At 46.8% G+C, this 14,193-nt stretch overlaps 1 protein-coding gene across 3 annotated transcripts in view; it reads left to right on the forward strand.

The window, feature by feature from the left end:
* RBBP8 (RB binding protein 8, endonuclease) overlaps positions 1 to 14,193 on the forward strand; it is a 2,310,314-nt gene that overhangs the window by 1,470,157 nt on the left and 825,964 nt on the right. For all 3 annotated transcript variants that reach the window (XM_069620894.1, XM_069620893.1, XM_069620895.1), the window contains exon 11: positions 13,119 to 13,983. In XM_069620894.1, the coding sequence (XP_069476995.1) occupies positions 13,119 to 13,983 (865 nt within the window). The remainder of the gene's footprint in view (positions 1 to 13,118; positions 13,984 to 14,193) is intronic.

A 14,193-nucleotide genomic window follows, 5' to 3' on the forward strand; every position in this document is an offset into this window, starting at 1 on the left:
AAACTCAATGTGGTTCTGACGAGGTTCCGTCGGCATTCCATCTCAACAAGCCTTTGGGGTTACCTGTTTTTTTCTCGAAACCTTCATCGCTGGCTGTTAGGCAGAATCCTGTGCAGTGCCCTTAGGGACCACTACACACAATTAAGACTACAGGTAGCAATACAAGTTTTACATTTGGTACAAGCCTGTACTACTATGTTAAAGTGGTAGCAATAGCGGAGCAGCCAGGCCTATCTCAAGAGTATATGAGCAGTAGTAGAGATTACACAAAGGGACCACAATTACTGTGACTCAAGCAAACACTGACTCCAGGTTTCAGGTAGAAAAATAGAAGTATATTTATTTTTAAACCTTGTGTTATAAACGCAACACTTCTATTTAATTCAAAATCACACGTAAAATACACTAAAACTAACCAATTCACTTTGTACGGTATAAATCAAGGTAAGTACCCTATGTTTGAATGGACCGGTGTTATGAAACAAGTAACGTTACTGTGAATACAATTGCGATCACTTTTTGACATTTCGGTCTACTAAATAAACGCGTATCTGCAGCAAGTTTTTCTACCGGGGCAGAAACACACTTAGCACTTGAGATACCCAGAGGGAGTTGGGGGCGGAGTAGTTGCAGCAGCTGACTTCTTCTCCGCTTCTCTTCGGTTCCTTGTAGTTCCAGTGGCGACTCTGACTTCCAGCCCAAGAGACCTGCCTTTTATGCGAAAATCCCCCATTCACACAGCCTGGCTGTCAATCCCGCAGCGGGGGTGTTGTCCAGCCCGGACAACCACCTCAGCCAATCATGGAAAAGTGCAACTTGGGTTTCCTAGGCTACCCTGTGCAGGGGGTGACTACACCCCTCCCTCACATTCAGCCCACCTAGACACCCAGGTGCCTAGAGGAAGGCTTCTTGGCAGAAGCCCGCCAAAAGACAGTGAACAAAGAAGGCAAACCTGGTTTGCCGTGCAAAGTAAAACACAAGACGGAGTTTAACTAAAAGAAATGGCGAATAAACCGCACCGGAGCCAAAAGAAAAAGTATTTGGTCAAGCAGGTTTAAGTTCGAGGCTAATACAATAGCCTACAATACTACCACGTTTATATAAGATAACCGCGGTAGGAAAGTTTAGGGTAGATACCACTGCCACCAGCCAATTCTAAATGTTAAGAGCGAAACAATGCTCTAGGAGGTACAGATAAAAAGGGCTAAGGATTAACTCTTTCCAGTACTCCATGTAAAATGGAGTGTACTGGATCTGTGGTTACATGACTAAGAAAAGTTAATGGCAACTTTACCCTTTTCTGGAGGACAGTAGTCAGCCTCAGAATTGGAGTTGGTGGGAAGTCTGCACGACAACCCTGTGTCACTGCATTGAAGGTGCTGTGTAACACACAAAAGAAGGGGGCCACTGAAGTGGTGTACTCCAGAGCCCACAATCCTAAAAACAGGTAAAAGACACATAGCAAAACATGGGTAAGAGTGGGGGAAAAGCTCACACTCTTACCAAGTGGAAAGAAATAACTCCAGAGATCCAGCAAAGCTGCTGAGGGATTCACTAGGTAAGGGAAATTAGCCATGAAATGAGAATTCTCCCTAACACAGGCGGAAAGGGCAGTTTGTTTGCTGGACGTGGCTTGTGCCCTGAAGTTCTACGTGACACGCACAAAGTATTTTCGGAAGACTTCACAGCTGTTCGTGAACTTTGGTCCTGTGAACCATGTGAAGGCCTTGTCCAAGGCTTCAATTTCAAGATGGCTCTCCGGCTGCATCACGCACTGTCATCGGTTGGCTAACCGACCTCTGCCCGGCCTTCCAAGAGCCCACTCCACCAGAGTGATTGCTGCAAAGACTGTGTTCCTGTCTAGTGTGCCCCTGCTTGACATCCGCAGGGCTGTTATGTAGAGGTCCACGTACACCTTCACGAAATTCTAGAGAGGAGTCTAGAGTCGGCCAAGCAGTGCGATGCAACCTGGTTGCTTGAGGTGAGTCTGTTCCAGGGGTAAGCGTAATTGCTTCTGTTGAGCCTTGCCACCTGCTGTGGTTGTGTAATGTGTACTGCTCTGTATTTGTTATTCATGAGCATGTGAATCCATGCCAGGCCCCATGCTGGAGAAGGTTTAAATTAATTACCTGTAACTATTGTTCTCCAGCATTGGTCTGGCATGGATTTGCATACGAACCCTCCCTCTATCCCCTCTGCGGCTCTTCTTGGCTCTTCTCGGTCATACTGCCAATTACGTGCTTACCAAATCTGAAGATGGCTGCCAGAGGAGGGGCTTAGGGAGAGGACTGTCATGTGGGCAGTATGACCCAGAGGACTGTGATTGGTTTAAAGACGAAAGACAGTTTGGAAGTGAACGTGAAACTGTTTTTTCTTTTACCAAGGATTCCCACCCAGCCTGAAAGGGAATATTCATGAGCACGTGAATCCATGCCAGACCAATGCTCGAGAACAATAGTTACAGGTAAGTAACTTAAAACGTATTCCAAATGTTTGCAATAGTGGAAGTTGAAGGGGACCGCGTAGAACTGTGCTCATACTTTTTGTTAAAATTATAACTGTTGTTGTAGTGGAATGGCACACAGAGGTGCAGTATGCCATTTGGACAGCAGAGGGCAACCTAACCCTGATAAATTGCATCAGCTGAGTACGGAAACATACCCAAGCATTTTATATAAATGGATTCTCTTGCTTGAACTGTAAATACAGCAAAGAGCCCAGTAACATTTAAAGGGGATCATATTGGATCTGTACTTTGGGCGAGAGGCCCTTGTCAAATCCAGAGACAATGCAGTGGGGCGACAGGGGGTGGGAAGCTGAAACCAGCCAAGAATAGGTCTTTTTGGGTGTAAATCCCTTATATTTTTTGAGTTCAGATTAGGTTTTTTACCTTTTTAATGGTTGGGACAGGGATCCGGCTAGCATAGGTTTCGAGATGGCAGACAGACTTTATTTTGTAGGAAATTCTGACATGCACTCTTTTGAACTCTTTCCTTTCTTTTAGCAGAGGGACCAGAAGCGTGGAGTTAGTATAGAGTTTTGGTACTTGAATAAAACAATCACAAACCACAATGAGTTGTCCATCTTTTGATTCTGATTTACCACACTATCTTCAAATATTAGGTTGGTTCCCAGTTCAATACTCACTTGGTCCGAGATGACTTTAGGGTTTATATTGAGAAAAAATACTCCTGTACAAGCTATATAGTAGTAAGATGTTTCATAGAGATGTATTCCATAACTTTTGCAGGGGGCACACCATACAGGAAACCCTCTGGGGATTACTACAGGTAGCAGAAAAACCACCTCAATCTCCTGGAGGTCGGCCCCCCATGTTCGTGTTTAGGGAGTTCCTCCAGTTCGCCACAGTGCTTATTCAATTAAAGATCAGGCCGCCAATGCAATATTCCTCAGTAACCCCCCACTACATAGCCATGTGGAAATCAGTCTCCTCTTTCTGCAAACACAATTGTTTAGTTTAGGATCCCAAATTGGATGCCGATGTGGGTCAGTTTGTGCTCAAAAACGAAGTCGGTTACTCTGCAGCCGTTCTCCAGAGTTTATATAATCCATGCCACTATATTCTTTGAGTATATCACATCGCAGCAAGGAGATGAAATAGTTACCAGTATCAATGGCTCACTAGGCTGCCACTTCTCTATAGATTCACATGCAGCTCTGTTGTCCTTGGAGTAAGTCATGCCTGCCAATTTCTGCTACTAAGAGGAACGTGTGGTGACTGCAAATAATGTAAACATCATAAAAATATACTTTAGTTGAAGTGAAGGAGCGGACTCTAGAATACTGCACACTGATGTGAACATTTGTGTATTTTATTTTTTAAGGTGGTCACTGGTTTCACAATTTGTCCTCAACTCCTAAGCTCCCACACTGCTTTAGAGCCCTTACGCAAACCAATATATTCTTGCTGCATGTTATTTAATAAGGCATTTCCCCCCTGGGTGTAAGTGTGATGAATCCAATGGAGTCATCACGGATTCCCTGGCGGTAACCTCCTCCTATGTGGCCACGCGATGGCAGCCGCTACCTGATTCTGACCCTTTGGGTGGGTATATTCGGGAGGATCGCATGGGAGGAGTCAGCCTCTGGGAGGATAGTTCAGCGGCACGTTTATCATGGAAGCAATCCAATGCATAGCAACACCGGTTCGAAACTCGGTCTTGCGATTAGAAACCGGTCCCGGTATCAAGCGCGTTATACAAGAACAATTATACGATATCATGGCTTCATTGGATGAGACATCCCCCAGTTGCCCATGAAGAAAACCCATTCATACCCAATACCCTATTGGCCTACTGCCATGCACCTATACCCCCTTTTAGGGAAAATAGGGAAACCTTTTCCCAAAACCCGTTTGTCCAAACTTCCATCCCTGGTCTTAACGGTAAAAGCTACAAGAATACCTTTTCCAGTTCCGATTCCCCTCCATATAGAACTGGCATATCATATGGAGGCATTGAAAGTGATCATCCTTTAAAAATAATAGACTTAATTTCCTACAAACACCCAAGTACTGGGACGAGGAGGAAGAAGGGAACGATGCAGAACAGAAGGAGCTTCAAGCTCAATGAGTGTGCTAGTTGTTTTCAGAATGCACCTGTGCGCTGGACATTTAAAGATCCAAAATAAACTCTAGGAGGCTGCTGTTTGGAGTAATTTTTCATAGCTCTCCGCAAGGCGTGTGGACACTGGAAACACAGACCGGTGTGGCTGAGCGAAGGGGCTCGCCAGCAAGGAGGCTGTGAGGATGTGAGGGTGGACGCCGGAGAGCGGGACGCCCGGCCAGAGGAGCCTGCTGTACCCCGGGCGTGTGCGGCGCTGAGGGCGGGCGCCGGGGAGGCGTCCCTGTTAAAGGGAGAGCCTTGTTGGCGTCCCGCGACAGTGCCGGCGTTGCAGCCGCAGCGCCGCGTGTGCCCACAGCCGCAGCGCCGCCTGTGCCCATGAGAACCCAGGCCACTAGCGCTGCGGCTGGGAGACCCGCGAACACAGCGTACCTCGGCGGCCTCCGGCGGCGAGGCTCGGGAATTAGAGAGCCCGGCTCGTGCCGACCGCTCGGCGTCGGAGGTGCGCCAGACAGCTGGTCAGGAACCAGACAGGGGGGACAAAACAGAACCCCCTCCTTACCTCAAGCTGGGCAGACCCCTAGCAGCAGCATGGGGCCTCGAGCAGGACAGGCCTCCGGGAAGTATACCTCAAGGGAGACACCATGTTGGGGGGGCGGGGCCGATGGAGAGGGCTTGGCTGACAACAGGGAGGGGGAGCCGGAACCAGGCAGCCAGGGTAAAGGAGGAGGAGGGGAGGGGGCAGCTCTATTCATAGAGGGTGGGTGCCTAGAGTCCCCACCAATCGGAAAGGGGGGGAGGGAAGTTGTCCCTGATTGGCCCTTTTTCCCTCCAAGCACCAGGTATAAAAGGGACTGGCCTAATGGCATTTTTGTTGCTTTTTGCAGGGAGAAGGAGAGGAGAGTGAGAGCAACTGGTGGGCCTATCCGGGTCCGTGAGAATAGGAGACACTTCAAGGGAAGAGGAACTCCTGGTGCCTTTTACTCACAGTGAAGTAACTGTGGGGTCAACCTGGAGTCCAACTACCGTGGTTAAGACATTACATTTAACCAGTGTGTAATAAAGGTCTACAAAAACTACATCGGCTACTGTCCCGATTTCTACAGAGGCCAAGAAGCGTTGGCATAGTGTTGACGATTCCAGGGGAAGGGAAGCACCCTCTGGAACCAAGGTTATTTTGCTTTGGAGAACTTCTATGTTGGAGCTGTACTTTTTCCTTTATGAACTCTTTTTGCAATAACCAGGTTAAAGACTTTTCTCTTTTCACCTTATAATTTGGTTTGTAGCGTGAGGGTCAGGATAGAACAATTGGACATAAGGACAGTTTGGATTTTGACATCCTGATACGGACAGATCCTTCGTTTTTGGTTTTAGGTAGGGAAATTCCTCTTAGAGCAGGGTAAGAGAGGCATTTCCCAACCTGCTTCATTAAAATAAGTCTTTCAACAAAAACATGGAAACTTTGTGCCCGACTTTCATTTCTGACTCCTTGCAAAAGTTTGTAAGAGATGTTGTCATTCCACACCAGAGTTATCAGCCCGAGATTCATTTGAGGATCTGCATGAAGTCACTTCTCCCTTTCCATGGCGGGCCGAAAGCGGCTTTGACCGGCCCACCAAAGGCTTTGTCGTGCTGGTAACGATCCAGCGAGGGCCGGCCTGAGAGCAATGATGAATCCAATGGAGTCCTCACGGATTCCCTGGTGGTGACCTTCTCCCGTGTGGCCAGGTGACGGCAACCGCTAACTGATCCGGGCCCTCGGGTCGGCTATATGAGGGAGGATCACATGGGAGGAGACAACTAACGGGCAATGTGTTTACTTCAATGGATGAGACACAGTAGTCCCCCCAACCCCCTTTTCCCATGAGGCGAGGAAGACCCTCTAATACCCAAGATCTTAATGGTCTATTGTCAGCCGTTTGTTCCCCCTTGTAAAGAAATCGCTTCCCAATATTCTTTAGGTCAAACCCCCACCTATGACCTAAACACACAAAGCTCCAACAAAACTCTTTTTGCTTCTGTTGTACCCTTATGTGAAGCTTTTCTCTCATGTAAAACCACTGAGAAAAACTATATAAACGCTTTGTGTCCACTGACACCCATGGACTCCAATTCCCATAACCACCTAAGTACTGAGACGAGGAAGATGAAGGCGTTGGTACAAGGTGGTAGGAGCCGGAAGCTCAATGTGCAGGCTAGTTGTTCTACAGAACCACATGTGCGCTGGGCATTTAAAGATGGCAACCGCACTACAGAATGTGGCAGTGCAGTAGAAGACGTCCGCTCCTATGCAGAGGTTTTCGAGTGCGAAGACACGTATCGGTGTGGAGAAGCACAATCCAGGGGGGAATCAAGCCGGAGAGCTACACTGCAGAAGCGCAAACAGGATGCTGGAGAAAACCAGTAAGTCAACCCAAAGCAAGTGGGAATCTCAGGGTGTTCGCCAGCAACAATTTGAATTTTATGAGATTGCTGATACAGAAAGTAGAAGAAGATTGTTTGAATGCAGAAAAGGCAAAGTACAGGTTCAAGCCCCAATAAGATACAGATGCATGAGATGCAAATTTGGGGCAGCGAACATTACAGCAGACAGATCTACCGTGCCAAGAACAGTGATACAGAGGAACTGTGAAACACATAAGAAGTCCTGGCAGGAGGGTATGCCAGGCAGTTGGAATTGAGTCCTGGCAGCGGAGTATACCAGGCGATTTGCAAAGCTACAAGAGACGCTAAAAGAGGCAGTGTTTGCTAGATAAAGAGGAAACTTGTGTCTAAAAAAGAGTGTTACAAAACTTGTTGCCTAATAGGAACATTGTGAATCCAGGCGAGAGACAAAAGAACCGTTTGTTAGGCAGAATCCTGTGCAGTGCCCTTAGGAACCACTACACACATTTAAGACTACAGGTGGCAATACTAGTTTTACCTTTGGTACAAGCCTGTACTACTTTGTCAGAGTGGTAGCAGTGGCAGAGCAGCCAGGCTTATCTCAAGAGCATATGAGCAGTAGCAGAGATTACACAAAGGGACCACGATTACTTTGACTCAAGTAAACACTGACTCAAGGTTTCAGTTAGAAAAATAGAAGTACATTTATTTTTAAACCATTCGTTATAAACACAACACTTCTATTAAACTTAAACACAAATCACACGTCTAATATACTACAACTAACCAATTCACTTTGTACAGTATGTCTCAAGGTAAGTACCCTGTGTTTGAACGAACCGGTGTTATGAACAAAACACGTTACCGTGAATACGATTGCGATCACTTTTTGACAGTTCGGTCTACTAAATAAACGTGTATCCGTGACATGAAATGCTATCGGGGCAAAAACACACTTAGCACCTGAGATACTCAGAGGGAGATGGAGGCCAAAATCACAGGCAATATTTTGGTTAGGCAGACATAATCGAGAAACACTCAGACAAGAGTTCAAAAGTCAAAGGGCCGGAGCCAGGGTCAAGTGACACCAGGGGCCTGTTGCCGAAGATCACACAGATAGTTCACGATTCAACGTAGCCAAGAGTACTTCGATATTGTCAATGTTTGGAAGCAAAAGTTATAAGAAGGAGGGAAGACAAGGGCAAGCCTTGGAAATGAAGAAAAGGGGTTCACCCAGTTTCCTCAAGCAGAACACAGTACCTTATTCCAATGGTGCAGCTGGTGCACTGGCAGTTGTTCCTGTTGGTTTCCCGCAGACCCACGATTCCTGGAGCTTTGTTGTGAAGGAGGACGTCTGAAGGGGGTCTGCACCACACAGCGATGAAGCCGGCAGCAGCGACGACGAATAAAAGGTGCGCTCCTTAAAACAGGAGAAGCTCTTCAAATGGCTATCCGACCACTACAGCCGTGTGCAGCGATTTCGACCTAGGAAGAGGATCCTCTGGCTGTGGAAGATGAGGTGGTTATCCCCACCAGGCTCAAGGGAAGAAGACTCCGTACTGGATCTTCTCTTAGTCGTTGAAGGGTAGATAGCTCAGGACTGCAGCAGGGCTTCACCGGGACGGGATAGTTTCAGCAGCCATTGTCCTCTCCGCTTCTCTTTGGTTTCTTGTAGTTCCAGTGGCGACTCTCTGACTTCTAGCCCAAGAGACCTGCCTTTTTTGCGCAAAACCCCCATTCACACAGCCTGGCTGTCAATCACCCAGCAGGGGGGTTGTCCAGCCCGGACAACCACCTCAGCCAATCATGGCAAAGTGCAACTTGGGTTTCCTAGGATACCCTGTGCAGGGGGTAACTACACCCCTTCCTCACATTCAGCCCACCTAGACACCCAGGCGCCTGGTGGAGGGCTTCTGAGCAGAAGCCCACCAAAAGACGGTGAACAAAGAAGGCGAAGATAGTTTGCCGCGCAAAGTAAAACACAAGAAGGACTTTAACAAAAAGAAATGGTGAATAAACCCAACCGGAGCCAAAAGAAAGAGGATTTGGTCCAGCGGGTTTATGTTCGAGGCTAATATAATAGCCAAGAACAATACCACGTTTATCTAATATAGTCGCGGTAGGAAAGTTAGAGTAGATACCACTGCCACCAGCCAAGTCTAAATGTTAAAAGAGCGAAACAATGCTCTGGGAGGTACAGATAAAAAAAGGATACAAATTAATCCTTTCCAGTACTCCATGGAAGATGGGGTGTACTGGATATGTGGTAGATTGACTAAGTAAAGTTAATGGCAACTTTACCCTTTTCTGGGGGACTGTAGTCAGCCTCAGAAATGGAGTTGGGGGGAAGTCTCAAAGACAACCCAGTGCCACGGCACCAAAGGTGCTGGGTGACACACAAAAAGAAGGGGGCTACTGAAGTGGTGTACTTCAGAGTCCACAATCATAAAAACAGAGAAATACACATGGCAAAACATAGGTAAGAGTGGGGGAAAAGCTCACACTCTTACCAAGTGGAAAAAAATAAACTCCAGAAGTCCAGCAAAGCTGCTGGGGGACTCACTAGGTGAGGGAAAATAGCCATAAATGAGAATTCTCCCTAACACTGTTAAAAGAGACATTGCCATCCCATTTTAGAATCCTAGGGAAGGGAACCACCCTCTGGATCCAGGGCCTTTCACTTTGGAGAACATTTTTGTTGGAGCTATTCTAATTTTCAGTTGTGAACACTTTTTGCCAATATCAGGTTGAAGACATTTCCTTTCTCACTTTGTTTTGTTTGGAGTGTGAGGGTCAGGATAGGATGTTGTGGACACAAGGACGGCTTTTCAGTTATTGGCATCCTGACACAGACGGAGCCTTAGTTTTTGGTTTTTAGCTAGCGAAACTCCACTTTAGAATAGGGCCAGAGAGGCATTTTTCCAAACGGTTTTCCTTTAAATAAGTCTTTAACCAAAAACATGACAATTTAGTGTCCGTTTTTCATTTCTGACCCATCACAGTGTCCTGGCGGCAGAGAAGACCATGGATCTTGGGCCACCACCCCCATTTGTTAATTTCTGGACTATATAAGATATTTTTAAGCTGCTGTCTCGTGTAGCCCAGAAATTGACCACAGGGGGACACCATGTCACTCTTGAAATACCGTACCAGCCGTATCTTACAGGTGCTGCCTGGCAGAGAAAAGGTGCAGCGGGTGGCATGGTTCAAAGTCATGTGCCTGGGTCATGCGTGACTGAAGCGACTCGGGTTACAGGTAAGAAGCAGTGGCAGAAATTGTAGTGCCCATGCTGCGTCTGTCAGGTACGGCCTGTCTGTGCAAGGAGAGGAGCAATGCCAGAGGCAGGGCTCACAGCGGCACTACTTCCATGAGAAGGAATGCCCTGCTGGGAGCCCTGCCGGCTGTGCAGACAGGGGGATGCATGCAGTCTCCCCTCTTGGCAATGTTTGGGCTTTGAAAGTTCCAAGCTATACCATCTGTAAGGGGGCAGAAGGAGGCGACAGACACACAGGTGGCATAGTGATTTCTATAAAGTTTCATTTTCATTCAAGATCAAAATGAAGAGAAACCCTACCTTTTCGTATATCTATGTGGGGTTTCCCTGCCTCAACTAAAAGTGCTAATGCGTCTGTCAGTATGTTGTTGCAACTAAAGAGTCCACCGTCCTGTGTCAAATGCCCCTATCTCTGTCCCTTACACTTATAACTAAACTAAAGTTGTACTAATGTTCTTGCTCCAGGAGGATGACTCCCTTCTCCTGAACTGGACATCAAAGTTCTGTTGACAAGTCTGTCACTATGGGGGAATGACTCCCTTCCCCTGGCTTCTATACTTCAAAACAAAAGATTGTTGGCTTTGCATCAGAATTTCATTATTTCCTCCCTCTATGGGGAATGAATCCCTTCCCCTGGATCACTAGTTTGATCATCCTTGTAAACTCAATTGTCAAGAGAAGGACTCCTGACATATGGTTCTCAGTGTTTTTCTCCCCTGGACTCCCACTTCACTTGGTTTCACGATTTCACAATGCCAGGGGAATGACCCCCTTCCCCTTACCTTCCTTGGCTTCGTTCTCACACTCTCTTGGCTTTACTTTCACAGTTCAGAACACCAGGGGGAATGTCTCCCTTCCCCTGGCCTCTCTCATATATGTACTTTTAGTTATGGGTTCCAGTCCCGGGTTTCTTTAAGGCTTCGTCTGGGCAAACCTGGTCCGCACGCCTGCCATGTACTGTCACAAAGAAGATGGCTAGTGAGGATCTCCTCCTCAAGTTGCTGGTTTCCAACCCTGTTTTTCCATGTGTACTTTGTTCCTGATATACCTCGTTCACTCTCCTGCCGGGTATTATCATATTGCCAATTGCTTAAGATATTCTCCTTGAATATATCTGTGTCCCATACCATGGGTTTGAGGTTTCTCTTGGCCCTTTTCTCAATCCCATGTACCATCGGGGACTCCGATGGTTGTTCTCCATCGGTCGCATGCTTCTCCGACATCTTGTTTGTCTTCTCGCAATCTTGTGCTGCTTCCACAGCATTTGCAGCAACTCTGCAGTGCTTCTCTTTGGGCGGGTTGCGTGTCTTTCCACAACTGCACCGTCCAGTTACTGTTTCCACCTGGTCCTCCGCTCTTCCAGTTCCTCCGTCTGCCCCGGCATGGTGGACCAGAATGGGGACATGTTGGCTCCTTTGCACATGTCCTGGTCGGCTGCAGCCTCCCTCCTCCACGCTGGATGTCCTTCAGACTCTCTGTTACTCCTGGGACAGTCTGACGACTTGGTACGTCCTTTACTTTTTATATTGAATGAACAACCACCAACTAGCATGCCCTTTCAAGTTCTCCTAAGGATTCTTCTTCGCTCAGCACTTCCTCCTCCTTGTCCCAGTACTTAATAAGGAAGTACCTGTAAAGTCACCCCTACTCTCCTCGCCTCAGTCAGTGTATAGCTCCCAGTCCCACAAACATACATCGAGGTGTGTAACATGGAAGTGGGATATATGGGATATGAGGATGTATGTGAGGTGATTGTGTGGTTGGAATACTTCGATCTCCCGAGATACCCTCCCTGATCCCCAGAGGTTGAGTCTCCCCCCATGAGATCCTCCCGCTGAGTACCACAACTAGGGGGACTATCGAGTAATGGCCTTACCTCCCTGTCCTCATGGGAAGGGGCTCCCCCTCGGAGAGAAGTGACAACATCTCAGGATTTGTCACACGTTTCATACAGCCCGGAAATTGACCAATGGGGCAAGCAACATCATTCCCTGTAATATTATTAATCGTCATAGACTTTGTCCAAGGTTTGTACCCAGAGTTATAACTCCTGCTATAGCCCGAGGGTACTGCCAATAAAGCTGCTATACATTAGGTTTTTAGTAGTTTAAAAAGAATATGAAAATCACTTGGGGTGATTTCACGGTAGCTTTGTGTGACTGGGCAGGGGGGAGTCGTGACTTGATCCATTATGTCAGGCCATGTCGGCTGGGTAAAGCCCGCAAAGATACAGAGCTACAGTCGGGGCATATTCACTGACCCGTGTCATGTATGCCTGTAGCAACCTGGGTTTTATATAAAGAGTGGCAGGCAGGGGGGTTTCTGTTTCCAGTCCACAGTCAGTCTGTAATGACCTGGACAGGGCTGGGAGCGGCATAGGAAGAGGAGCTTGCGTTGAGTTCCCACATTGAGCGGGAGTGCCCCGTGAAGGGCTCTGCTTTCAACAGAGGATAGGGGACTCACAACGCGTCCTCTCAGTAAATTCCTAGGCTATGAGATTTCCGATCCATACCATCTAATTTAGCCCAGAAATTGATCAATGGAGGGAAAGCAGCACTCAGTCCACCGGCACATCCCACAGCATCATTGTTACATTTAAGAAGCTGTATTTTCAAATGTAGCCTTGACATCAGATCCATGAACCAGTATGAGATGTGCTGTTGTAGTTCTTTAATATTATCTGAAGACTTGTGTAGGTAGCACAGTAAATCATCCATTTTACACTGAACATGTTCACTGCAAATGAATTACATTGTGAGAGCATATATAAGAAATAGCAAAATATGGAATTTTATTATTTTCATGTTACCCATACAAATGATGTTTAAAATGCTTTTATAAAAAAATGCACTGTATGGATTTTGTTTTTATTCAGGTATTCGGATTCTTCTCAAGAAATTCAAGATGGTGTCGAGTGGGACCATGAGCAAGCTTCTCCTGTGTTTGGAGCACCAGATATTGCTGCCAGGGACAGTACAGAGTTGAACATGTGTTCTTCCCAATCTCTTCTAGGACCAGGGATGAAAGTCAATGTGAAAAACATCCACTCTCACAACGCTTCAGACTTCAGAGTTCTCAAAGTGCGATCGAAATCCGAAGACGTGGCTCTGGTTGCTCCTCTTCAATTTGCATCAGAGGGAAAATCTGTTGTAGGTCAGTCCTCAGCCAGTAGGCACATACATTTGAAGAGGAGCACAAGTGAATTGTTATCTTGTACAAGTCCAGGTAAAGATGATCATGTAGACAAAGAGGATTTTTTCATACCTAATAAACGACTAGTAGGTAGAGGCGAAAAGAGAAAAAAAGATGACAATGAACATGGATTCAACTGTGAAAAGACATTTAACAAAGAAAACAATTTTCCACCCCAAATGGACTCCAATGTAGACAGTTCAGTGGACAAACCCCTAGATCTTTCAGATCGATTTTCTGGTATGCGCTCTAAAGAAAGAAACCATACGCGAGAGAGTTGTAAAGCTAAACTAAAGCAAATTACTCTGCATGATGCATTACGGCATGCTCCCAGGTGTTCCTCAGTTGCACGAAAACCACACAACGGAAGCTACAAGGGAAGCCGAGATGCCACCGAAGATCTCTGTGCCGAGGAGGCAACTCATCTGTCTCTTGGTGACACAGGTCTCAGTGATAAATTGCACCAGGAGGACGATGGACATGACTCCAAAATAGCTCAGTTGCCAAGGTGCACCAGAGAGTCTGAACATCTGTTTGATGATATAAAGGTATGTTTTTCAGAGCGATGGATGGATGGCTAGATAAATGCAAGATTAGATGGATAGAAGGATGGATGAGTACAGGCATATAGGTTTACAGGGATGGAAGAGTTTGGTGGATGGATGGAGAGATGGGGACAAAAGAGAAAGGGAGATGCGCATACCGCATGAGAGGGGGCTGAGAGAGGAGGAGGGAGAGATGGCTGCAGTGTTTGATGG

The sequence above is a fragment of the Ambystoma mexicanum genome, chromosome 5q, assembly GCF_040938575.1.
Source record: "Ambystoma mexicanum isolate Mex_15411 chromosome 5q, UKY_AmexF1_1, whole genome shotgun sequence".
In the NCBI taxonomy this organism is placed as follows: Eukaryota; Metazoa; Chordata; class Amphibia; order Caudata; family Ambystomatidae; genus Ambystoma; species Ambystoma mexicanum.